Consider the following 27084-nt stretch of genomic DNA (forward strand, 5'->3'; position numbering starts at 1 on the left):
GTTTTTGGGTCAGGGCTGAAGTCAAGAATCAGCCAAGTGTGGAGAGGCCTATCACTAGAGAGGTGAAGGAAGAACTTTTCAGGCCTGGATACTCAGAGAGACCACCCACCATGTCCTGGTCTCTGTCTCCCTAAACCACTGACACCCCATTATTGGCTAATAATGCGGGTGTGGTATCTAGTGGGACGCCGTGAACGCTACTTGACGTCTTCCTCCCTGGCCTTGCCATATCTCCCAATTGCAGCCCTATAGATCCTGGGAGATCCACGCTCAATTGCACAACTTGTCCCGGCCGCTGACGTCCCATCCTGGCCACCACCGTGCCCTCCTCTCCCAGCCGGCGGCCTGCCTTTCTCCGGCCCGACAGCACCTGCCCGCTGCTCCCGCTGCTGCCCGACCTCGTTCATTCCCCTGCCTTCTTCTTCGGGGGCAGGCTGCCTCCCCCGCTGCCACGGCCAATTAACCCGGCCCTTCCAGACCCTTAGCCTTGACCTTTCCCCTCCCACAGTGACTGGGTGTGAGGGAGAGCCTCTGGCACCATGTTGGCGTTTGTCTGAGAGACGACTCACTGGAATTAGCTGGGGTTTGTGGCACGTGGGATTGATGTAGAGCCAGCCCCCGAAGCTGAGGTTCTGGGCAGAGCTGGAAGCCCGACCCAGTATCTGGGCCCGAGGAACCAAGAAAGGCTCCGCTCCAGCTAGAAACGTGAGCTCAAACAAGTGCCTTCTCTTCCCTCATTCACAAGTTAGGGGGGATATTTGCAACCAGGGGAACCGAGTTAAATCCTCGCTCGCTACTCATGGGCCTGGGTCCCCCCATGTATTTCCTCCCACCGGAGAACCAGGCATTGGATCCAATGGGGGCTCGGGCTCCTTCCAGCTTGAGTGACACAGCCAGAGAGGTCCCTTGGATCCTGCTATGGCTCTTAGACGTGGTCCCATGGGAAGCGGGAGGAAGCTTTTCCTTGTTGTGGGACATGGGGGCAAGAAACCCAACTGTTGGGCCAGCCCTGGAGGCCGGGACCAAGGCCCCATGGCGCCACCTGCTGACCCGAGGGGGCATTCCGGTCACTCTTGGCCGAGCCAAAGCCCTGGGCAGCCCTGATCTCACCCCTTCCCCTCCAACCCCAGCTCTAGGGCAGCTCCCAGGGACCACAGCTGCTGAACAGCAGGCCCAAGAGATTGGGTTCACGGGATCCTAGATTTAGAGCTGAGCCGGAGACAATCTGGCTCAAGGTCATTGTTGATTTATAGCTGAAAGGAAGGACCTTAGGGACCACCTAATGCAAACCTGGGCTTTACAGAAGCCCAGCCAGGCTAAATCCCGGAGGATCACAGATTTAGAAGAGCTCTCAAACATCATCTAGTTGTCCTTCCCTTTAATCTGACAGATGAGGAAACCGAGTCACAGAGGAAATAAGCAGCAAAGACAAGATTTGAAACCAGGGGAGGAAGGAGCCCAGCGGACTTCCTCTGTACCATAGTACCTCGCTACTAAGAAGAAGGAGGGGTGCTTTGTCATCAATCCTCTGGAGTCCAGATTGATCATGGCCTCGTTTTGAATTCTGTTACCACTTTTTTTGTTTTTTACACTTTTTTTCTTTTCTTTTATACTTTTTCTGTTACACTTTTTTGTTTTCTTTTGCATCACGGTGGTCATTGTTATGTGTTCTTTTCCTTTTTTTTTTTCTTGTTTTGCTCTGTATCTTTCAAACAAGTCTTCCCAAGGGTTTTTTTTTTTTTGGTACCCATCATTCCATATTCCATAATCATATTTTTTTCCTAGGGAAATACCCTGGCTTTTCCAAATGGACGGGCGCCCACTTTACTTCTACCGCAAAAATGCCGCTGTGGATATTTCCGTAGATATGGGATGTCTCCCTGCAATCCGTACCAGAAAACACAGCGGAAGAGATTTTTAATGGGAAGGAGATAGCTCTCGGGGATACGTGCGGGACGGTGGGACGAGCGGGTATGACGAAGGAGAGGGAGCGGACAGGACCATGAAGGCGGAAGGAGAAAAATGAGAAGCTTCGGAATTTCTTGAAGTAGAGAGAAAGGATTTTTGGTTTGATTAATGGGAATCTACCCCTAGCCAGCCCCCAACAGAGCCGTAAGAAGGGAGATCATAAAACACAGAGTTGGAAGCGACCTCAGAGGTCTCCTAATCCTGTATTTATCTAAAGCATGAACCTTCCCTCCACAAAATCTTCCTGAAGCATCATTAGAGAGAAGTGCTGTTATCAGTGGGAGACTGGAGATTACAATAGCGCAGCTGAGATCATGCAAAAAGGTGCTGGCGATAGTAGCCACAGAGTCCCCGGAGGATAACCTCTTCTCAGCTACACTTGACATCACGGTACTGGCGGGGTAACCGTCGATTCAAATTCAGAGATCCTGAGCCCCCACTGGTGCTTCTTGTAGAAGACCAGACCAGATAACAATGAATTTAGAGCAAAAGCATTTAATGGAACAGAATAACTTAACAATAACGGGGGAATTAAATCAGAGAGCGCATGCTCTTGGTGCCCATTTCCAAATTTCTGTTGCCCCCACGTTTGTCTCCCAGAGAGCACTAATCTCAGCGTCTGATTAATCATATTATATCACCAACTCAGCAGGCAGGGGATCCATCAGTCACTCACCAAGGAGTGCCATGGAAACCCGCTGTCACTCTAAAGAACTAAACCCGGTATCGAACCGTAGGCTCGTCAACGCTGCTCAGTCCAGGAACTGGGTGATCGATGAACCACACAGGCTGTCGCTCACAGCCAAGTTCAACTGGAAAGCTGGCACTCGGGTTATTGTCCCTCAGTCATTCTCAGTCTGATTCTCCGTGACTCCATTTTGAGTTTTCTTGACAAAGATACTGGGGTGGTTTGCCATTTCCTTCTCCAGCTCATTTTGTAGATGAGGAAACTGAGGCGAGGAGGCTTAAATAACTTGTAAAGGGTCACAGAGTTAGCTTCTGAGGCTGGATTTGAACTCGGGTCTCGGAGGACCGATATTCTAGCTGCCCCCCGGCACTAGGACGCAGCAGAAATTTTCTTACCATTTCTTCTCAGTTAATGAATCTCAGTACTCCCACTCATGTGTCTTCTTCAAGCCAGTAGCATGTCTTTTAGGAGATTTTCTCCAACATTTTTCAAAATCTGCTACTCCCATGACCCCCTTATACACGACCTTCTGGACATCATGGTTCCCAATGAAAAGAGTCCAATTTATGATTTTTATACCAACAATATCATCCATCTCTGTGATTTTTGATAAATGGATTCGCGTTACTAATGTTGACATGGTACCTTCGTATTCCTTATCTCACTGGTTATAGGAAAATAGATTTAGGGTCAAAGGGAAACCCGGATGTTGGCTAGTCCAAATATCTCTTGTTACAGACGAGCTTAGAGAGATTAATTTAAATGAACCGCCCATGGTCAGCATCCGAAGCATGGGACTCCCGCCCGTCTTGAACCGTTCCACAGGCTGCCTCTCGAAACAAAGAGGTCATTTGTGGGGTCATCATCCCTGCAGATTCTGCAGATCTGGACAGCGGGTCTCAGAGAGCATAGGTGATTTGCTCATGGTCACACGATAAGTAAGAGAGAACTCAGAAATCAGAGCTCCTGACTCCTCTGTAGGAGGTGGGAGGTAGAGTATTCTGTGTGTAGGAAATAGTAGCACGAGATAGTGAGCTGGAGATGAGGGGGAGCTCAAAGTGGGAGAAGGTGGGGAATTCCCCCGTGGGGTAGGAAGGCTGAGAAGGGGAAAGCAGCAGGAAGAGGGGGATCCACCTCAGAGAGAACTCGATGCTCAGATGACAGGAGGTATGGAGTTGGCCAGGGTGGGGCTGGAGGCAGATCAGCTCATATCCCATCCCCAATATGGCGGCATCGGCGGAGTCCCAGAGCACCCACCCGGCGCCATTTCCTCGAGTGTGGGGTAAAGGAGAAGGAACCCACGATGAAACCTTCTTTAGAAATTTTCATAGATGATGTTAAGCTCTTCTGCTCCCTCTTGGTACTGTGTCTTCAAAATAAGCAGTGACGACAACGACAAAAAAAATAAGAGAGATATTAAATGGAATGACTTTAGGAAGCCGTGACTGTCGAAACCTGCTGAAATATGGGTTTCCTAAGAAGTGATTTTAGGAGGTTTTGAAATTGGAGCAGAGGGTAGTGGGTAGAAGCTACAATTTACTGAAGGGAATTAGGGAAGAAACTGCCAGCTTTGGAGTCAGAGGTAATGCTGAGCTAGTGACTGAGTCTCCCTGGGGTTTCAGTTTCCTCATCTGTAACAATAATCATAGCTAGGGGTGGCTAGATGACACAGTGGATAGAGCACCGGCCCTGAAGTTGGGAGGACCTGAGTTCAAATCCCACCTCAGATACTTGATATTTCCTAGCTGTGTGACCCTGGGCAAGTCATTTAATTGCAATTGCCTCAGCAGACAACAACAAAACCCCAATAATCATAGCTAACATCCCTATTCCATGGGGGATCCTGTGCTAAGTGCCGAACAAATATGATCTCCATTGAACTTCACAACCACCCTGTTTTTACCCCCATTTTACAGAGGAGGAAATTGAGGCAAATAGGTTAAGGGACTTGTCTAGGATCACCCAATTAGTAATTGTCTGAAGCCAGATTAGAACCCAGATTTTCCTGACTCCAAAGTCAGCGGAACTAGGGTTCTGATTCTAAACACTGTTCCTGTGATGGACATCTCCACCTGGGTAAACCCAACATATCCCCAACTGCTACCACCGTTAGTTCTGAACTTGACCCTCCTCTAAAGGGACTCCCATCTTACAGAGGATACTGCACAGTCCCAGCTGCAGGCTCTGATCCCATGTGTGTGGATTTTTGCAATCACTCAAACTCTCTGGGCCCCAGTTGTCTCATCCTTGAAATGAGAGACTTGGACTAGATATGCAGCACAGGGGCCACCTCCTCCGGGAGACCCTCTTGGATTTCCTCATCAGGAATCCATCCCTCTCTCCTTCTCACAGAGACTTTTCTTAATGAGTATCCCATTCTACCTCTGTTTCCTACAAAGGTGGATTGATATCTATCATAATGAAGGCCCTGAGGGCAAGACCTGTCTCTAAGGTCTTTGAAGCCTAGGCTGGAAGACACTGAGGGACATACAACATTGGGATAAGACCCGGTCTCTGCCCACGTGAATCTTCCAGTCTAGATGGGCATGGCTGTGAGAGCAGCCGTGGATATGGCCCAGTCATGCTTTGAGAATCCAAAGCCAAGTGAGATGAGCCCAGAGACCTGGATTTGGAACCTAGCCCTGTGCTCAGTGGGCTGGGTGCTTGCTTGGGGTGGAGGTGGGGGGCCCTCCCTATGTGGAGAACAGAGTAAGTGAGCTGCACAGATCCTCCCAGCTCTACCATCCCCTATTCTAAGCCCCCTCCCAGCCCTGACATCGCCTGTTCTAAGCCCCCTCCCAGCCCTGACATTCCCTGTTCTAAGCTCCCTCCCAGCCCTGACATTCCCTGTTCTAAGCTCCCTCCCAGCCCTGACATCCCCTGTTCTAAGCTCCCTCCCCGCTCTGACTTCCCCTATTCTAAGCCCCATCCCAGCCCTGACATCGCCTGTTCTAAGCCCCTTCCCAGCCCTGACATTCCCTGTTCTAAGCCCCCTCCCAGCTCTACCATCCCCTATTCTAAGCTCCCTCGACGCTCTGACATCCCCTGTTCTAAGCTCCCTCCCGGCCCTGACATCCCCTGTTCTAAGCTCCCTCCCTGCTCTGACTTCCCCTATTCTAAGCCCCCTCCCAGCCCTGACATTCCCTGTCCTAGAAAAGGGGAAGCTACTTCGGGAGAGGGGCCCCTTCTGAGAACTAATTAGGAAGCGCGGCAGAAGCCGGGCCCGGAGCGCCGGAGGCTGGGCTTTGTAGTGCGGCTCCAGCCGAAGCGCGGATCAAATCTGCTCCAATTCTCTTTGAGCGCTCCCTCCCTCCTTCCCCCCCCCCCTCACGTCTCCCCCCTCCGCGGCCCGAGCCTCTCTCCCGGAGCCGAGGCGGCGGCCACGTGACGGAGCGGCCCCGGGGAGAGCTGCGGGCGCGAGCGTTTGATTTTCCGCGGGGCGCCCACGGGCCCCCCGCGTGACCGCAGCGCGCGAGGGGAGGCTCCCTCCGGCCGCCTCGTTTTAGGGACGGGCTCTCAGGGGGCAGCCTCGTGAAAGATGGGGCCGACATTCTCCCCTCCCCGCCCCCAATCTTTAGCCTTCAGTCTGCTCTTAGGAGTTTCATAACCACCCAGTCCCCGAACTTTCCTGCCTCCAAACCGGTCCTCACTGGCAGCTAAATGGCCCTTGGGACCATAGGGTTTTACCTCTATTCACCTCGTGCTATGGTTGGGCAAGAAAGTTCATCTAAAGAGTTATGGGGGCAGCTGGGTGGTGCAGTGGGTAGAGCACCAGCCTTGGAGTCAGAAGGACCTGAGTTCAAATGTGATCTCAGACACTTAACACTTCCTGGCTGTGTGACCCTGGGCAAGTCATTTAACCCCAATTGCCTCAGCCCCCCCCCCCCAAAAAAAGGTCGTTATTAAATATAAATGATGGGGAATGGGGGAAAGCATTTATTAATTACTTACTATATATCAGGCATTGTTCTAATTATCTCATTTGCTACTCACAACACTCCTGGGAGGTCAGTGCTATTATTATCCCCATTTTACAGGTGTGAAAACTGAGGCAGAGAGAAGTTAAGTGGTTTGCCCAAGGTCACACAAAATATCAAATTTAAGTGAGAGGGATACTTTAGAATCACCAGTCCAGCAGTCTAGGCCAGCTCTTTAAGCACTCTGGGCCGAGGCTCAGTAAAGACTAGTGCCTCCTCAAGATTATTGGCAACTGCCCACTTTCTCTCAACCCCTAGCCCACCCCCTATTCCAGTACTGTAGTAGTCAGCTTCATGCAAAGATGATACCTGAATGGGCGGGCTCCTCTCAGCAGGAGGGATGCTGACATCCATCTGAAGGCTGTCGTAGACCTCTGACAGGTGGGGCTGAAGAGCCTGCAGGGCACAAACAAAGGGGAGGGGGAGGGGAGAGTAAAACCCAAAGCTCCGGCTGCAGTCCTTCCTCCCACATCTGCATGTCTGGGGGCAGGGCTGCTTGGCTCGGATCTCGTCCCTGCCCAGACTGGGATCAATAAAATAGGGAACGATGATCGGGCGTTCCCAGGGGACCTCGGTTCCCAACCGGAAAATCCCACCCAAGACTCCCCATCTCCAGCCCCTGCCTCATCTTGCTTCAAGCCATTCTTCACTGACAGCCAAACAGCTCTTGGGACCGTGGGGTGTCAATCTGGGAGAGACTGGACATCACCCATTCTACTCTGTGCTTTGACGGGGAAGGAAACTGAGATCCAGAGAGAATGTGCTGTCAGGAAGCTGGGTTCAAATCCTACCTTGGATGCTTTATAATTTTATAATGCTCGGCAACTCATTTCATTTGAATTTGAATCCCGACAGAAAAATGGGGATAATCACAGCATTTACCTCTCCAGATTTTGATTGAGAAAACACATGGCCCGAACTCCCCCAGGAATGTGTCCCTCTGAGCAGGTCCCCTCCTGTGTCCATTTTTCCCATTAATGGTGGGAGAAATTGCTCATTTTCCCAATATACTAATTCATACATGACTATTTTAAACAAAGTTGGTTGGGGGTTGAGAGGTCAGCTTTGGAAGACTATAACAGACCCACAGTACCTTGAACTTGGAGCATCTTTTCAGATTGAGGAATATGTGCAAGCCAGAGGATGCTGATTTCCAGAACTATAACTAGGGTGGGACAATCAGGGTGTTGTCCAGGGTGCTCATTTAAGAGGGTTCTGATTAATGCTGTTTTGCTGTTGTTCAATCTGACTTTGTGACCCTTCACCCCCATTTAGGATTTTCTTAGCAAAGAAACCACCGGAATGGTTGGCCATTCTCTCCTCTAGCTCATTCTACAGAGGAGGAAACTGAGATAAACACAGAGAAGTGAGTGGCCCCGGGTCACAGCCAGGAAGCATCAGACTCTTGTTGTCTTCCTGCTAATTCAGTGTCATAGAAATCACTGGCAATTACTTAGTGATAATGAATAATAACCAATAATCACAGATAATGATTTAAAATAGGAAGCAATAGGTTCTCCCTCCTTCCTTCTATCTGCCCCATCCTCCGGACTCTCCTTCAACTCATGGCAGACGGATTTCAGAAAGAGTTTGCTGTGTCCCGGGGTCTCTGCCCAGCATCCTGGTCTCCCTGCCCACTCCCCTTGACTGAATTTGGCCTTAAAAATGGATTTGAGAGATTGTTGACCTTCTCGCACTGCTCGCCTGGGCCTGAGGGACACTGTTCCTGGATCTGCTCTTTCTCACGGCTCGGGGGCACCCCGGCTTCCTGGAGTCTATTCCAGGTCAATGGAAATTGGGGAGTAGGTTAAAAAGCCCTAAAAGGCCCGTGGAGTTTCCAAGGACAGCCCCAGCTCACTGCAGAGAGCTCCCTCCCTAAAGGCTGGCCCTTAGTTGGAGAATTTGTCGGCCAAGGTATCCCATGAATCAACGGTAGTCACAGCTCCTCCTTGGGACAGTCCCTCCACGCATGCAAGTCACCACCCATCTCATCTTGTAAGACACACAGGTCATCCACAACAGCTTCATCAGTGCTCTCTGAGGAGGACCAGGGTGCATCCCTAAGCCTCCCCCATCTCTGGGTCATCCCTCTGGCTCAGTGACCGGCCCGGCTTCCGTTCCAGTCCCATAGCCTTGAAGAACTCTTTGATGTTGCTTCTGAAGTATAAGCCCGCTCGGCTTAGAGTGGGCAGTCTATTAACACCCTCCTCATGTCTCCCTGCTGCCCTCTGGGACCCCTGCGGGCCTGGCTCGTCTGAGAAGGCGGTGATAATCACGGTAATAACTGCCCTGCTGATCGGCGGCTCGTGGCCTCCCGCTCTGGCGGTCATTCTGCGGCAGGTGGCGGGACACAGATCGTTCGAGACCACCAGCTGAGCTCCATTCCAGGGGCTGAGCTCCCCAGAGCAGGCTGGCCAGGGACCGCCACTTATGCCCTTCTCCCCCACCCCTTGGCACATTGGCATCCTTGGGGGAAGGCACTCCTGCTCTGCTCAATGGTGTGGGGGTCCCAGATGTACCTCAGAGCCAGAAGGGAGCTTGGAGCTCATTTGTCCTTTATGTTACAGAAGAGGAAGCAGCAGACCAGATCGGGCACTCCACTGGCACAAGGCCACACACAGTAACTCGGTGGCAGGGCAGGAACATGAGGTCGGGTCCTTGACCAAAACCCCAGTGACTTCTCCACCAGCCGAGGCAGCCTCCGCCATCGTCAAGGACTCACGGCTTTCCGGAACCGTAGCCCTTTGAACCAGGGAGCTCGGGACAACTCCTGGGCCAGAAGTCTCTGGCCACGGTCACTGATGCCATCCTGGGTCCAGTAAATGGTTTGGGAGGAGGAAGAACCTATTGCTTCCTATTTTAAATAATTATCTGTGATAGATAGAGATGGGAACTTCTCCCTGTACTTCAGTCACAGAGAGGAGAGCGGGTTGCCAAGGATGTGGTTTCTTTGGTAACAGGCAGGCAGAATCTTGGGGGGGGGGGAAGAGGAGGAGGGCAGGAGGGGGAGGAAGAGAAGGGGAAGAAGAGGGGGAGCAGGAGGAAGAGGAGAACAGGAACAGGAGGAGCAAGAAAAGGAGGGGAATAAGAGGGAGGAGGAAGAGGAGAACAGGAAGGGGAAGGGGAAAGGGAGGAAAAGAAGGGGAATAAAAAGAGGAGGAGGGAAAGAAGGAGAGGAGAGGAGAAAGGCCCCTGCAAGACCAGGTAGCTAGTCCAGACAAACAGGAACTGGGAAGAAGCAGAATGGGGTATCGGGTCTGAACCAAAAAGGGGATGAAAAAGACCAGCATGATGTCAGCCTTCTCTCCAGGACATTCTGGGAGTCAGCTTAAGGAAAGGCAGCATCAACTCTAAGTAACACAAAGAGGGCAGCACCCAAGACATAAGTCACAGGGAAAGGGGGCTCCTTGCCGGGGGGGGGGGGTAACGAAGGAAGATGGCAGCAGGGAAAGACAATGCTCACAAACTCTAAGGTTTCCCCAGCACCCTGGGAACAGAGGCGGCGAGAGCCAGAATCCTCAGCTGAGTAGGGGATTGAGGCTCAAAGGGAGGAAGGGACACCTCTTCCTACCACAAACTTGATTAAATCAAGGGCAGTATCATGCCGTGGTCCTAGGCTCAAACCCCACTGGCCTTCTCCCCTAGCCAGGTGCCCTCACTGAGCCTCAGTCTGTCCCTCCTTAACATGGGTCAACATGGGCACTTGTACACCATGCGTTGTATGCGCCCCTTGGAAACAGAGTTGATGGCCATTGAGCCATTGGGAGTCTGAAGACGCCTGAATCCTGCTTCATGTCAAGACCCTTTTCTTGGGTCTCAGTTTCCTCATTTGTAAAACCAAGAGGAGAGACTGTAGATCTAGGCCGTCCCGAGTCTGTGCCGCCTGAAGCTCCTGTCCCTCCCCGGTTTGTCCACCTTCCTCGGCGCTGGACTGGGTCCCTCCGTGTTCTGAGTTTCTCGGGAGGCAGGGGCCAGAGCTCATCCTCGGGCCCTGGTGGACCGGAGAAGCTGCTAATGACCTGCTGCGCAGGAGGCCAATTAACAGCTCGGAGAGAAGGTGTTGGAGCGGGGGCAACCTCTGGGACCTGCATTTTTATTCAGGTTTTGACCTGAATTTTTATGAAGAAAATGTCAAGCCGCCTGGATGGGGTTGATGGTGGGCAGGATGTGGGTCTTTTCTCTCCCAGGAAATGAATGAACAGAGCTCTCCACATCTCTGAGATCCACAACGCCCGGGTCCTGATGGGCAGTAGCGCCTGGATCTTGAGAGACTCCAGGACCATGGACAAGGACCGGCTCTGGCTCTAGTTGACCTGAGAGCTGGGGGAGAATATCTGGGACTAAGAGCAGCTCTCCTTCTCTCAAGCTACCCCTCCATTTTCCATGGGCAAAGGCGATCGGGGCAGTTGCAAGGGCTTCTGGGGCAATGCCCCTTCTGGAGGGTAGTTTCAGACCGGCTCAGGAGGTTAAGAGTGACTTGTCCAGTCACTAGGTAGTAAGTGGCTGAGGTGGACTTAGGTTGGGGGTAACTGGCTGAGCTCCATCTTATGCCTGTCTCTAAAATATTAAATGACTTAACCTCTGACCCTCAGTGTTCTTTTCTTTAAAATGAGGACCTTGAACAGAGTGAGCTCTGGAACTAGAACCCTAGTTAAGGAAGTCCTAAAGTTCAAATAAATGCAGAAGGTGAGTGGGAAATAATCTACGTTCACGTCACCAAAGCAGATATTGCTCTGGTTTATCCACTAGGAACACATTATCAGAGCCTGGGTTCAAATCTTGCCTCGGACCTGCTAGACTTGGCTGTGTCACTCATGGCAGGGTCACTGCACCAATCCATAGTCATCACACTTTCTTAGAAATGGAATCCAACATGAAAATTTATTTATTTAGTAAGATTTCTGGGCTCTGCACTAGGGGAAGGAGGAGACTTAGCTTAGATTATTAATTAATTAGCAGTTGATAAACATTTATTAAGTACCTACTATGTGCCAGGTACTGGGCTGAGCTGGGGCCTGCCTTCAGGGAGATGACAGGCCAGCAGGTCTCCTCTAAGTGTCTCAGGCTTTACCATCAGTCCTACACAGGCATGGACTCCCTCCCAGACCAGAGAGAATTTGTCTGGGTTTGAAGGAGCCCATGTTGGATGTGCCTGAGGCAGGACTTGAACTCAGGACTTCTTGACTCGGAGCCCAGAGATCTAACCACTATGGCATATGACCTCAAAGGCTTCATAAATCTGCAACTACTGGATAAATGACGCCTGTTATCATTAGCCTGTAACCACAAATATATATACTGGGAACGAGAGCAGCCAACTTACTGAGGAGACAGAGGCCACATGAGGAATATATGGCAGAGCCCCATGATCCCCAAAGCCTCTCCTATCTCTGACATTCCCTGTTCTAAGCTCCTTCCCAGCTCTGATATCCCCTGTTCTAAGCTCCCTCCCAGATCTGACATCTCCTAAATTCCCTCCCAGCTCTGAGATCCCCTGTTCTAAGCTCCCTCCTAGCTCTGATATCCCCGGTCCTAGCTCCCTCCCAACTCTGATATCCCCTGTTCTAAGCTCCCTCCCAGCCCTGACATCCCCTGTTCTAAGTTCCCTCCCAGCTCTGACCTCCCCTGCTCTAAGCTCCCTCCCAGCTCTGACCTCCCTGTTCTAAGCTCCCTCCCAGCTCTGACCTCCTCTGTTCTAAGCTCCCTCCCAGCTCTGACCTCCCCTGTTCTAAGCTCCCTCCCAGCTCTGACCTCCCCTGTTCTAAGCTCCCTTCCAGCTCTGACATCCCCTGTTCTAAGCTCCCTCCCAGCTCTGACATCCCCTGTTCTAAGCTCCCTCCCAGCTCTGACCTTCCCTGTTCCAAGCTCCTCTGCCTCCCATCCTTCCCCTTGCCTCTTTCTGTTCAGCAGTGGCTATGTAATGGCACCTACCATTGCTAAGTGAGGAAACAGAACAGATTCCCAGAACCATCTTTAGGGGACCGTCTTGGCCCTCCCATAAGCCAGACCTCCGTGTCCTCTGGCTCCTGTTCCAAAGCCTTTGGATCAGTTTCTCACGGGGCCCACCTGAAAGGGGGTTGACTCAGGCCCAGAAGAGCAGCGAAAGACTCACAATGTATAACGATCCTGAGTGTTCGAGTTTAGGGTCTGCTGAGCTCTTCTCTGAGTCTGGGTCTTCCTGATTTGGTATCTTCTTGACAGACCTCCTCTGGCTCTGTGGGGACCGAAGGAGAGACTGGTGAGTCCCAGGGAGGCGTCCCATTTCTCAAAGGTCACTAGTTCCAACAGAGCCTGGCAGGGTATTGGGGGAAGGGGGGTCTCTGTGGCCAGCAAGATCCACCAAGACCCAGTCAGTCATTCCTGCATTTGGTCCTTCAAGTATTAATTAAGCATCCACTGGAAGCCGGACACTGAGCATGTGCTGGGGTTCCAAGGATAAAAACGGGACATCCCATTGGGAACAGCAGCAAACGCATGGAAAAATAAATGCAGACTATGCCCAAAGTAATCCCAGGATCGGAGATTTACCGTTCCTGGAAGAGGCAGAACGAGCCTTGGGAGAACACAGAGCATCAGCTGGCTCCAGAGCTGGGACCTGAAGGGAGCTCGGGATTCTGGGACGGGGGAATGAGGAAGGATGGAATTCCAGGCAGGAAGGATGGCCTGTAAAGCCTGGGGCTGGGTATGGAATGTGGTTTAGTGAGCATGACAAGTGGGCAAATTTGTTATGAATATTCCATGTACGGTCAGAGTTCTGTACTTGGAGCTGGAGCACATAAGGCCTGGAGTCTCCCCTTTGGGAGCCTCAGGTATGAGAATATTTCTAATATTTGTTCATCTCTTGGAAGACTAAACGACATCCCCTGTTCTCATGCCCCTCCCAGCCCTGATATCCCCTGTTATAAGCCTCCTCCCATCTCTGACATCCCCTGTTCTAAGCTCCTTCCCAACTCTGACCATCCCTATTCTAAGCTCCCTCCCAGCCCTGACATCCCCTGTCCTAAGCTCCTTCCCAGCCCTGACATGCCCTGTTCTAAGCTCCTTCCCAGCTCTGACCATCCCTGTTCTAAGCTCCCTCCCAGCCCTGACATCCCCTGTCCTAAGCTCCTTCCCAGCCCTGACATGCCCTGTTCTAAGCTCCTTCCCAGCTCTGACCATCCCTGTTCTAAGATCATGAGAAAAGGACCACCATTTGGCTCTAATAGCTGCAAACTTGGAGAACTGAGGAGGAGCAGACAGGCCCTCTCCTAACTCTCCCCTTTCCAGGCCAGGGGAGGCAGGCCGAGGGTCTAGGAGCTGGGGGGAAAGTAGCCCTGAACCTTCTGGCTAAGCCCAGACTCATCCAGGACTTGGATCTCCAGTTGTGCCCTTGGGCATGGAGCGGGAGTAAGGATGACACAAGTTACCCCCGGCTTTCAGCTCCGTGGGGCCAGGACATACCTTTGCCTTCCAGAGCAACAAACCCGTTCCCAGGATGCTCAGCACTGCCAGGAGGCTGGTGAAGAGGAGGAGGAGAAGCTTCTTGTGCCCCTTTGGGGGCTCTACATATCCAACATCTGAAAGGACATGATGAGCAGGAGGCAGGGCTGAGCAGTGGAAGCGCATGAGCCACAAGCTTCCTTCACAAGTAGCCCAGAGGGATGCAGGGAGTTCAAGGGGGCTGTCTATTGGCTCCACATTATGGGGAGAAATAGCCTGAAGGAGACCTGGGAGAAGCTAAATAAATTTGTCCAAAGTTTTGGCTGCCCAAGCCCAGGTGGGCGGCAGAAAGAGACTTGGAATTAGGGGACATGGAGTTGACCCTGGGCCAATGGCTTGCCCTCCCTGAGGCGTCATCCATCAATGCGGAGGGGGCTGGATGCTATCTAGACTATCCTGGGCTAACTGGACATTTCCAGAGGGCTGCCTCCTGCCTTCTCCATGAAAGCCTTCCAAGGTCAAGGTTTCCTGGTGAAGCTTATTTTTGTTGATAAAGATATCAGCCTCTTAGTGACCGAAAGACCTGAGTTCAAGTTCTGTTCCTGACTCCAGCTGGGTGAGCCAGGCAGGTCAGTAAGCGCTCTGTGACTCAAGAAAGCTGCCCTTCTCATAAGAATTGCCAGGTGAAGTCCCAGGTACACTTTACAAAGGGGCAGCCGACACAGGAATCTGGGGAGACCTTCACCCTGGGTCTCCCTGGAGACCCTCAGCAGTCCTCCAAGGACAGAGCTGCTGCCTATGAATCCCATTCTATGGAGGAGAAAGGAGGCCATTTAATGATCTGTTACCCAGCCGGGAAGTAGGATTTGAACTCGGTTCTTTGGAGCTTTTGGAGAGATAGGGGTTAAGGGAGAAAAGCAAAATCATCACAGCCCGATTTCTTTGGCAGCTTCAAGTTTACAGGGCATCCTCTTTGTGCCCTGATCTGAAGGTCTAGGTTTGCAGCAAACCTGGGTTTGAGTCCCAGCTCAGACATGGACCACCTTGAGCCTCAGTTTACCCTCTCTATAAAGGGAGAGGGATGGACTGAATGCGGCCTGTCCCTCCCTCTGTCCTGAATCTGCTGGTACTCTCACCTCCGCTCTCCACCCCAGGGGAAGCTTTAGCCCAACCAAGATGACTTACCTCGGACCAGGATGAAGACCCCGTTTGCCTTTATTTGTTGGGAATTTTGCAACTTCACTTGACAGTAGTAGGTGCCTGTTGCGGAAGCATTGTGCAGATTTTTCAGGGTGAATGGGCACTTGTCCGTCTGGGTAACGTTCTCGACCCCGGAGGCCCTATCGCATTTGACCAAGAAAGAAGGGCTCTGCTTGCCCTGGAGGTCAATGTAATGGTAGCTCCAAGTGTAGTCCTTTAAGGCCTGAGTGTAGCGGTAGGTGAACTCACAAGTCAAGTTAAGGCCAAAGGGCTTAAAGGGGGCTAAGACCACCTGGATCGGGTCACCAAGCTGTCTCAGGATCTGGTTTCCTGTTGGGGGGAGAGAAGGAAACAACCATGATGGGGGAACTCGAGTCTAAAAGGACCTGGAGGCTTCTGGAACTCTGTCCCTGCACTAATTGTGGGGGGCAGAGAGGTCCCTTCTAGCTATCTGCTCTGGACCCAAGATTACAGCTGCAGAGGGATTGCTGATCTGTCCTACCAAAGTGAGACTACACACTGGAAGTTCCCCACACCACGGTGAGCAACACAAGAAAGATCAACAGTGATGGCCCTGATGGCGTGGAGAGCTCTTGGCACACTCAGACCTTTCATCGAGGCAGATGACAACTCCTCTTTGCCAATTGTATACACGTGCGTGGGACATGGCGTTATTGTTCAGTAATAACTGATTTTTCATGGCCCCATTTGGCGTTTTCTTGGCAAAGATATTAGATTGATTTGCCGTTTCCTTTTTAGAAATTTCTAAATTAAAAAAAAGAAATTTCTAAATTTCTAAATGGAATGAGCTATCATTTTTACAGATGAGGAAACTGAGAGAAATAGGGTTAAGTTTTAAGCCCAGGGTCATACTGCTAATAAGTGTCTAAGGCTGAATTTTAATTCAGGTTATCCTGACTCTAGGGCCAGTCTTCTATCCCCTGTGCCATCTAACTGCCTACCTCTATATCTATATCTGTGTGTGCGCGCGCACACACACACACACAAACACACATACACAAAGTTTTTATATATTCCTCTTTAAATATGTGTATTTATTTCTGTATGTGTATTTATAGTTGTTTCTATATGTGTGTAGTTACCTACTATTTACCCCTTTTGTATCTTCTTATACATTGCTACATTTGTATGTGTAAACATTGTTACACTTGTGTGTATATACATCGTTATATTTGTATATGTATACATGGTTGCATTTATGGATATATACATTGTTACATTTGTGTGTATACATTGCTACATTTGTATGTGTAAACATTGTTACACTTGTGTGTGTATACATTGTTACATTTGTATATGTATACATGGTTGCATTTATGGATATATACATTGTTACATTTGTGTGTGTACATTGTTACATTTGCATGTGAGTACATTGTATGTGTGTACATGATAGAACAGAAGCTCCCTGATGGCAGTTTATTTTTATATACCTAGCATTTAACAACAGTACATAGTAGGTCTAGCTAGCACATAGTAAGTACTTGATAAATATTTGCTGATTGGCTATTTGAATCCCCCCATTAATTAGTTCTCTCTCCATCTTGACCTTAGTTTACATAGCCTTCCTTGGGAGCTTGTGGTGTCCTCGACTTCCACAGAAGCTACTTCAGAACAGGTTTTGATGTTCTGTCTTCCCATAACGGAGTACATTTTCTCATCTTTCCCAGGTTTGGCCCAGAATTCACTGGGATGAGGTTCTCTTAGCGTGAAAACTCCTTTCACCAATGCACCTTCTGTCTTTACCACCCAAGACACAAAAGAGTTCAAAGTTTTGCTCAGAGTTACCCAGCTGATGTGCATTAGCAATCAGACCTCGAAGCTCCATCTTCTTAGCACCTGCCATCCTAATCAATACTATTACTACTAACAGTGACTTGCCGTGTATGAAACAAAGAGCCATTTCCCAATACATACATGGTCAAAGAACATGAACAAGACCTACTAGATATTAATGATCATATGAAAAAATTGCTCCAAATCACTAGTAAAGAAAAATACAAATCAAGATAACTTTAAGGTTAATCTCAGATCCAAAAAAACGGACGGAGATGATTTAAAATAAGAATAGTAGTTATTGGAAGGGCCGTGGAAAGTTGGACAGACCGATGCATTGTTGGTGAAGCTATGGAGGGGCCCGACCGTTGTGGAAAGCAAGGTAGAATTATGCTTAGAAAGTGCCCAAAATGTCCACACTCTTGGACTCCAAATTTTCTCTCTCAGACATATACCCTACGGAGGTGGATGATGAAAAGAAAGGCTCTGTGTATATCACAAGATTTGTCACAGTTCTGTTTTTGTGGAAACAGAGAATTGGAAATGAAGTGGGTGGCCAATGATTGAGGAATAAGCTTGTGCTACATAATTGTAACGGATAGTATTGTAAGAATCGGTGAGCAAGAAGAACACAGAGAAATGCAGAAAGATCTCCATGAACGAATACACAATCGGGTCGGCAGAGACAAGGAAACAACGAATACGGCAGATTTTGTTGTTGGTCCAACTCTTCGTGACCCCTTGGACCATAACAAAGTCAATATTGTCCACGGAGTTTTCTTGGCAGAGATACTGGAAGGGTTTGTTATTTCCTTCTCCAGCTCATTTCACAGATGTGGAAACTGAGGCAAACAGGGTGAAGGAGCTTGGCTAGCATCACACAGCTAGGAAGTATATGAGGTCTACAATTTAAACCAAAAAGACTACCACCAAAAAATTCAATAGTGGAATTATAATGACCAAGCCTGGTCTTATGAGAAGACATCTCTTCCTATTTCTTGGCAGGGGTGGGAACACTGCATAATGTATTAGACTTTCAATATGTTGGTTAATTCGGTTGAATAATTTCCCCCCACCCTTTATCCCTACCCTTTTTTATTCTCTTTTTATTCTCAAAGCAAAACTTTGAACTCTTTTGTGTCTTGGGTGGTAAAGACAGAAGGTGCATCGGTGAAAGGAGTTTTCACGCTAAGAGAATCTTTATTCTCTGAGAAGAGGAGGATACAATGAGACGACGTGATATAAAAACAAAATACATCAGTAAAAATTTAAATAGGTAAAAGTAATTAACGGTGAAATGGGGCCTCATCTATAAAAATAAACAAATTTAAAATGTTTAAATAGACTTTTTAAATAAAAAAAATTAAATAATAAATAATAAATTGTACAATTTAAATAAAAATGTATTAAAAAGTTTCCTTATCTATAAAATTAAGGCCTTTTATTAACTGACTTCAAAGTCCCTTCTAGTTCTCAAATCCCTTGGTCCTATGGGGCTAGCAGCACCACTTTGGGCAATCTCTATGGGCCTCAGTTTCCCCACTTGTAAAATAAGGGGATTAGACTATATGACCTTTGAAGTCCTTTCCATCTCTTGCAATAGGATCATTGAACCTGTGATATGAACTCTAACTTATAGGATGCTCCAGATTTCTTTTCATGAAGTCCCTCCTAGAGTATGAGGGGAAATGTGAGGTTTGCTCACCAGCGGATGGAATAGCAGGTCTCTTTGGGACTTGGCCCAGCCTCCTGCTCATCTGCCTTGGCAAAGAAACTCCAGCTTACCTTCCTGGGAGCTGACCCCCTCCTCCCATCTCCCCTTTCCCTCCTCCCCCCAAGACCCTGAGTTGTCCTGTGGAAGTGGATGAGATCAGCCACTGTAATTAATCTGCTCTTTAAGATTTTGGGGAAATCTATTTAAAAAAATAGGCTTCTGCTGTCCCCAGGTCCTTCCTGAAGTCATTATTTTAAGGCCACCAGGTCAGAAGCATGTAAATTCATGATCTGGGCTCAGGGCTCCTGCTGCTTGGAATGCTGGGGCAGAAATGACCTTGGCGCTTTGATGCATCGGAAAGAGCTCCGAAATGTCAAGGGATGGGATGTTATCTGATGGATTCCATCAATACTGACAGCCAATCTCGGGAAGTCAGGCCCTAAATCATTTTTTAAAAAAAGTTCTCCACTTAAGATGCTGCCATGTGAGGGCTGTGCCTGTGGAGGGGGCTGGGTGGCTGGAACTGGCCACGGTTTGGTTTCCCAAAGACTTACCTGGAGGAGGGCTACTAGAGTACTGGGGTACTGGGGTACTAAGGTTGCAGGGTACTGGAGTATGGAGCTACTGGGGGGATAAAGTACTAAAGTACTGGGGTACTAGAGTATTGAGATACTATGGTAGTAGAATATAAGAAAATGGAGCTAAGGATTACTGGGGTACTGGGGCAGTAAAACATTAGGGTACTGGGACTAGAGTACTAAGATTCTAGAACTAGAATACTGGAGTACTGAGGTATTGGGGTACTAGAGTATTGAGATTCTTGAGTATGAAGGTACTAAGGCAATAGAGTAGTAGGGAGCTGAAGTACTAGAAGAGCAGCACTCTGAGGAACTGGCTTATAGGCCCTGCTTCATGACTTCTTGGTCAAATGGACTGAGATCCAGCCAGCTGATTTTCTGGACCTTGGTTTCTTGTCCAAACAACATTGATTTTGACTCAATGACTTCTGTGTTGCTTTTCTGCTCTAAATCTGGATCTGACCTGTGTTCAAATCCTGTTTCCAAATCCTGGTTCCATGCCTTTCTAGCCCTAGAGCTGGGGACAAATGACTTTTTCCCTCATGCCTCAGTTTCCTCTTCTGTACAACTAGAGCTTGCATTGATGGATCTAGAAGTAACCGAAGCATCTCCTGCCCTGAAGCTTAATCTCTGTGAGTCCTCAGAGGAAAGTTCCCTCCTTGGTCGTCATTCCCTCTAAAGCTGTCTCCTTCCAATACCTTGATGAAATCAGACCGATTGATTGACTAGAAATCCTTAAGAGCTAGAAGAGATCACAAATGAGGAGGCTGAGGGCCAGAAAGGGGGAAAGACTTGGCCAAAGTCACAGAACTATTAGGGGAAAATCCGGACTCCAGACTTCTGACTTTCAGGCTACCGATCGATAAACAGGAATGGACAAAGCGCTCATTGAGTGTCCGGCGTCAGAGATTACAAAGACAAAAATATAGCAATCCCTGCCCTCGAGAAGCTTCCAATCTACTGGGGGAGCCACATGTGCATGTCTCTATGCTCAAAATGAATAAGCCCTTGGAGCTGGGCCCTATTTGATCCAAAAATCTAAGCAGAAACTTAGGTAGAGACTAACATCTCGCACCATATGTGCAGAGGAGCTCTGGATGTCAATATGACTTCCATTTAAACGTTCTCATTGTGAACGATGATTAGTTATGAAAGATAATGGAGAAGTAGAATGAAGGATGAGTCCAAAACTTCTAAACCGGTGACAGGAAGGTGATGGAGCTCTGGAGAAAAGTAGAAGAGTTTGAGAGGGGAGTGTGAAATAATGTCGTGGACATGTTGAATTTGAGAAGACTGTGGGATCTCTGCAAGTACCTGGGACTAAAGTTCAGAGCTGGGAATCATCAATGCCCAAATCTGAAGCTGGAAAGGACCTCAGAGCCCCTCAAGTCCAGTTCTTTTATTTTATGGGAAGAAACAAGTTCAGAGAAGTTAAATGACCTTACAGGGAGTAAACTTTGGGGGCAAAATTTGAATCCAGGTCTTGTGGATTCAGAGCCAGTGTCCTGTACCCACCCTAAAGGAAGGCAGGTCAGTCCAACTGAGGCAGCATGTAACAGGCAAGCCAGCCTAACCCCATCGTCCCTCCAATCCCAGCTCCTCACTTTTGGAATGACATTAAAGAAATCATGATATTAGTCATATCCATGTGCTATGCTGACTATCACTCAGATGGAGGAGAAGGAAGCTGATCCTGCAAAAAGGGTCAAGAAGTGGGCTGACAGGAAGGAGGACAACCAGTAGAGAGAAGTAGCAAACAAACAAACAAACAAAAATCCAACTCAGGGAGAAGAGAACGTCCAGGAAGAGAGGGTGGTCAGTCTGCCCGTGAGACAGAGGTCAAGGAGAATGAGGCTGGAGAAAGGAGAATTTGAAGGGCAGATAAGCATCTGTGGGTATCCTCAGAAAGGAGCAGGATGGGAAGGCAGACTTCCGGGGGTGGAGAGGCGTGTGGGAGGGGAAGCACAAGGTGATACCTCTTTCTAGCCTCTGAGGAGGAAAGGGTCTTTAAGGACGAGGCTGGGCTGAGCTATCTGTAAACAGCAGGGAAGGAACCAGTGGGTGAAGAGAAAGAAAGATGGGGGGAAGATTGGATAATGATGGTAAAGAAAGCCAACTGTTGTAAACTTATCCAGCCCAAGCTATGCCCAAAGGGCTATCAAACTGTGCATATTCTTTGATCCAGAAGTATCTTTATTGGATTTGTATCCCAAAGAGATTATAAAAAAGGGGAAACGTTTTCCCAGCAGTCCTTTTTGTAGTGGCAAGGAGCTGGAAATTGAATGGCTGCCCATCAGTTGGAGAATGGCTGAATAAGTGATGGGATATGAATGTAATGGAATATTATTGTTCAGTAAGAAATGACCAGCAGGATGATTTCAGAAAGGCCCGGAGAGATTTACAGGAACTGATGCCGAGTGAAGCGAGCAGAACCAAGAGAACAATGTACATAGTAACAGCAAGATCATGTGATGATTAACTGTAATGGACTTGGCTCTTCTCAGCAAAGCAATGATTCCAGACAATTCCAATAGACCTGGGATGGAAAATGCCATCTGTATCCAGAGAGAGAACTATGGAGACTGGATGTGGATCTAAGCAAAGAATGTTCACCTTTTTTTGTTTGTTTGATTTTTCTTTTTCAAGGTTTTTCCTCTTTTGTTCTGATTTTTTCTTTCACGTGACAAATATGGAAATATGTTTAAAATGACTGTATGTGTATAACCTATATCAGATTGCTTGCTGTCTTGGAAAGGGGGGAGGTAAGGAAGGGAGGGAGAAAAAATTGGAACAAAAAGTCTTACAAAAATGAATGTCAGAAACTATCTTTACGTGTAATTGGAAAAATAAAATATTATTGATGAAAAGAAAGAAAGTCAACTGCTCCTATTAATATGAGAACCACACCAAAAGAACAAGACAGAGGAATACATGATAGAAGGGCCCTAATTCTAACCACTGCTATTAAGATGCCATTTAGCACAGGGCCTGGCATACAATAAGAGCTTAATAAATATTTGTTTGTTCCCTTGACTTTGGGCTGGCAAAACTTCCTGGGAACAGCTCTGTGGAGTCGGCACCACAAAGATTATCATTCCCATTTTACAGATGAAAATAGTGAGATTGAAATGTTGGAAGCTCCCACCTCTTTTTTTCCAGAGAAGAAATCTAGTAAATGACTTAGATATATTATTCACGTTGCATTCCTTCTCTGTGTCAACCAGCGTATATTAAGGGCCTACTGTATACCAGTAGATACAAAGAAAAGCAAATATCAGTCCTTGCCCTCAAGAAGCTCCCAGTCCAGTGGAGGAAACCATATGCAAATAGCTATGAATAAACAAGCTATCGATGGGGGCAATGGAGGGAAATCAGTTCAGAGAATCCCCTAGCATTGAGGGGGCTTGGGAAGGTAGGACTCAGAGATAACAAGCAGGAGAAAATTCCAGACATAGAGACCACTTTCTATCTCCTTCCCATAGAGTGTAAGCTCCTTGAGGGCAGGGCTGGTTTCCTTTTTGTTGAACTTGAATTCCCAGAGTCAAGCACAGTACCTAGCACAGCAAATACTTAATAAATGCTTGTTGAATGGAAATGAATAAGTTCACAGTTTCTTATGCAAGTTTCTTTCTTATTTTTATTTGATTTGAAATATTTGCTTGTTGATAATTGTCAGGCTGGGGTGAGGAAGACCTGAGTTCAAATCCAGCCTTAGATATGTAATAGCTGTGTGACCCTGAGCAAGTCACTTAATCTGTTTTCTTCAACTCCAAAATGGGAATGATAAGGGCACAAGATTATTATGGAGTTTGAATGAGATAATAATTTGTCAGTGCTTAGCACATAGTAAATACTATATAAACATTAGCCGTTGTTATTATTAATTGATTGATAACAAGAAAAGGTTTTTTAATGTGATTTGAACATCCTGATTTTGATACAAAGTGCTATGTAATGTGATTTACTAGCCACCAATATAAAGGAATAGAGAGACCTTGGAACATGATATTCCAGAAGATAATATGACCAAGAATAACTTACTCTACAAAACTGAGGAAAATCCTACAAGAGAATAAGTGGATCTTTGATGAAACAGAGAACGTCCAAGCCTCCCTGATAAAAAGAACAGAGTTATGTAGAAACTTTGAAGTATCAATATAGGGATCAAGAGAAATATATAAAAAAAAACTATGAGAGAGCAATCATAAGGGATCAAATAAGGACAAACTTTTCATCATCTGTTATTTTCTAATGGTCTTAAAAGAGGGATGTGAAAGAACAGGAAGGAAGAGAAAGTATGGAGGAAATTACTTCACATAATCCAGGTGTCGACACAGAAATCCATACCAAGAAGAAGTGGTGGGGAGAGGCTGACTCTTGAACCTTGCTTTCATCTGAACTTGTCAAAGAAAGGAAGAATACACACTTATGTGTATCTACACACACACACACACACACACACACACACGTAAATCTTGACTCAACCCAAATTCTTGAAAATGATTACTTGCAACAGCTGGATGGTGCAATGGATAGAGCCCTGGCTCTGGAGTCAGGAGGATCTGAGTTCAAATTTAGCCTCAGATACTTGACAATTAATAACTGTGATCCTGAGCAAGTCACTTAACCTTAATTGTCTCACAAAAAGAAAAGAAAAGAGTTACTAGGAATTGTTTGTCCCAATAAAGGGACCCAAGAGTTGGGTACAAAAATACATTTCATTAAACATGGAAACAGGAAGCCAAGGAGAGAAGGGGGATGGAGAATAAGAGTATTCTAAAAATATACAAAATATTAATAACAGCTCTTTTGTAGTGGCAGAGAATTGGAAATGGAGGGAATGGCCATTAACTGAAGAGTGGCTGAACTAGTCGTGGTATGTGATTATGATGGAATATTATTCTATTGCACCAGAAGAAATGACCAGCAGGATGCGCTCAGAAAAACCTGGAAAGACTTACATGAACTGATGCAAAGTGAAGCGAACAGAACCAGGAGAATATTGACACAGTATGACACGGTAACAATAATACTGTACAATGAAGGACTGTGAATAACTTAGCTCTTCTCAGCAATACAATGATCCAAGACCACTCCAAAGGACTCAGGATAAAAAATGCTACCCACCTCCAAAGGAAGATGTATTGGAATCTGAATGCAGATCGAAGCACAAAAATACTAAAACTTTCTTATTTCTCTCTCTCTCTCTCTCTCTCTCTCTCTCTCTCTCTCTCTCTCTCTCTCTCTCTCTTTTGGTCTGTGTTTTCTTTCACAACATGACTAATAGGGAAATATGTTTTACATGACTGCACATGTATAACCAGTATCAAATTGTTTGACTTTTTTTTTTTAATAACTTTTTATTGACAGAACTCATGCCAGGGTAATTTTTTACAATATTATCCCTTGCACTGTTTGACTTCTTAAGAAAGAAAGAGGCAAAGGAGGGAGGGAGGGAAGAAAGGAGGGAAGGAGAGAATTTGTAACTAAAATTTTTAAAAGCAGTGTTAAAATTATCATTAGATGTCATTGGAAAAATAATATAAAAATGTAAAAAAAGAAATGATGAAGGGAGAAGTTTTAGAAAACTTTGGGATTCTCGGCTGGGTGGATGCAGTGTGAGGTGAGCAGAACCAGGAGAATAATCTGTACAAAAACAACCATAAAGACTAAAGACTCTGACAGATTTGGGAGTTCTGATCAAGCTAATGACCAGCCAATGATTCCTGAGTATTCATGATGATACATACAATCCACCTCCCAACAAAGTCAATAAAGAGCTAAAGGACTCAGGGGGGCAGATTGAGACAATTTTTTTTTGGGGGGGTCATTGTTATCACAACCAACCTGGGAATTTGTTTTGCTTGACTACACTTGTTTGTGACAAGGGTTGCTTTTCTTTCTTTCACCATGGGGGTTGGAGGGAGTTGAAAGGTAAATTTTGATCAATTAGAATTTTTTCATTTTGAAAAAAAAACACCAACTTTTAAAAAAAGAACAAGGTAACACGTAAGGTCGGGAGGTAGGGATGGGCAGGGGAAAGCTGATACCCAGAAGTCAAAATGAGTTCGCAGGCTAGGATGGGTGGGGAGATATCAAACAGTGACCAGGTTGAATCCTGTTCTAGCAGATATCTGGACACAGACCGCAAGGACACAGGAAAGACAAAATCTAGTCCTTGAGCTTCGGTCTCTGATCCTGAAGTCACTTCTGAGGATCCAGGACCCTTAAGGGTTTCTCTCTGACCATGGTTTGGAACAAGAAGCATTTCTCCCATTGCATTAATTTGATGCAATGGGGGAAATGCCAGGGTGCTTTTATTTACAGGAAAGAATGGGCTGGGAGCCAGTGGAGGAGAGGAGAGCCAGAAGTTCCAAGCTCTGTTATCATCTGTCCCAGGACAGCCTCAAGAAAGTGTTGATGGGAAACATGTCCTTTCTGAGTAATGTGAGTTAAAAATGACATTCCCAGCAAAAGAAGGAGTAGCTAGATGGCATGGTGATGGCACCAGATGGCACCAACTCTGAAGTCAGAAGAGTTCAAATCCATCCTCAGATACTTAATACTTCTTAGCTGTGTGACCCTGGTCACTTAACCCTAATTGTCTCACCAATGTGTCCCTGAGAAATTCTGGCTCCCTGAAAGTGGGTTAGTGTTTCCTGAAACTTGGGTCTGACTGGGTTACTCAAGGACACTCAAGGGTTCCTTGTGCTAGATCAGTGGTTCCCAAACTTTTGTTTTCCGTATCTTTATCCTATTAAAAATTATTGAGGATCTCTCCAAAGCGGTTTTGTTTACCTGGGTTATATTTATAGACATTTACCATATTGGAAATAAAAACTATTTTTGAATTTGTAGACCCTCTAAAAGGGTTTCAGAGATCTCCAGGATTCTCTAGATCATATTTTGAGAACCTCTGTGCTAGATCATACAATCTCCTTTGTCTGATAATCAGAGAGATTGGGCTCCCCACTTTCAATGGCACTGCCTATGTGATCTTAGACAAGATTGAACTTTCCTGGTTCTCAGGCTTCTCAGCGAAGGGGTTAGAGGAGAAGCCTTCTGAATTAATCCCATGATCTTAAGGTGAACAAAGCCCCAGAAAGGGAGGAAGGGGGTAAGGGAGCTGGATGATGTGATAGAACAGGAGAAGGCAATAAAACAAAGCAAAACACTCACCTCCTACCTGAAGGGTCCATGGGAGTAGGATGAAACCAAGAAATCTGAAGGCCATGCTGGTCTAGAGGAGGAGGAGGAGGAGGAAGAGGAGGAGAAAGAGAAGAACTTCTCTTTCCCAAAGTAGGCTGCTCTCAGGCAGTTGGTAAACTCTGTATTTTAGTTAAGTTTCTTTCCTTCCTCTTTAGGTACTACAGAAGAGAGGCCCCACAGATCGCCTATTTCAGGGAGCCAGAGTTCCCCTTAGCCCCCAACTAGTCTCCTTCCTGCTTGCTGTTCTTATTTACAAAGAGCCTGCTCCAGATGACTAACAATCCATTGTCAGTCAACAGATTTGAGATCTCACCACTGGGGGCTCATTTCACTAGAACAGATTGTAATCTCCTTCACTTCTCTTTATCCTGCGAGTCTGGTGTCCTTTCTTCCCTCCTGTTCTCCTGGAAATCTTTCACCTTTCATAATAAACTGGAGGGTATCTATCCCCCTAACTCTTAGTTAACAGCTAAGCGCCTTAACATTTGCCTTCAATTTATTACCCTGGTAAAAAGAGATATCTAGTCTCTGTCT

The 27084-nt window shown here is 47.2% G+C and overlaps 2 protein-coding genes across 2 annotated transcripts in view; one reads left to right on the forward strand and one right to left on the reverse strand.

The window, feature by feature from the left end:
- SMDT1 (single-pass membrane protein with aspartate rich tail 1) overlaps positions 1 to 27084 on the forward strand; it is a 339744-nt gene that overhangs the window by 225827 nt on the left and 86833 nt on the right. The gene's annotated exons all lie outside the window — the stretch shown is intronic.
- Positions 1203 to 26719, reverse strand: NFAM1 (NFAT activating protein with ITAM motif 1). Its single transcript, XM_051962285.1, has 6 exons — positions 26521 to 26719; positions 15238 to 15582; positions 14074 to 14189; positions 12746 to 12847; positions 6943 to 7029; positions 1203 to 4025 (listed from the first exon to the last, which is right to left on the reverse strand). Exons 1-6 carry the CDS (start codon positions 26573 to 26575, stop codon positions 3972 to 3974), a joined length of 759 nt encoding a protein of 252 aa, XP_051818245.1. The 5' UTR covers positions 26576 to 26719; the 3' UTR covers positions 1203 to 3971.

Source organism: Antechinus flavipes, chromosome 5 (assembly GCF_016432865.1).
Source record: "Antechinus flavipes isolate AdamAnt ecotype Samford, QLD, Australia chromosome 5, AdamAnt_v2, whole genome shotgun sequence".
NCBI lineage: Eukaryota > Metazoa > Chordata > Mammalia > Dasyuromorphia > Dasyuridae > Antechinus > Antechinus flavipes.

Excerpts from the sequence above, each read along its gene's own strand:
- NFAM1 (XM_051962285.1), bottom strand. The coding sequence starts at position 26,575 with ATGGCCTTCAGATTTCTTGGTTTCATCCTACTCCCATGGACCCTTCAG. Across the intron at positions 7,030-12,745 it reads ACTCAGGATCGTTATACATT|GCTCTTCAGCCCCACCTGTC; the intron begins GTGAGTCTTTCG and ends TGTGCCCTGCAG. Across the intron at positions 4,026-6,942 it reads AGAGGAGCCCGCCCATTCAG|ACACAGTACCAAGAGGGAGC; the intron begins GTATCATCTTTG and ends CTTATTTTGAAG.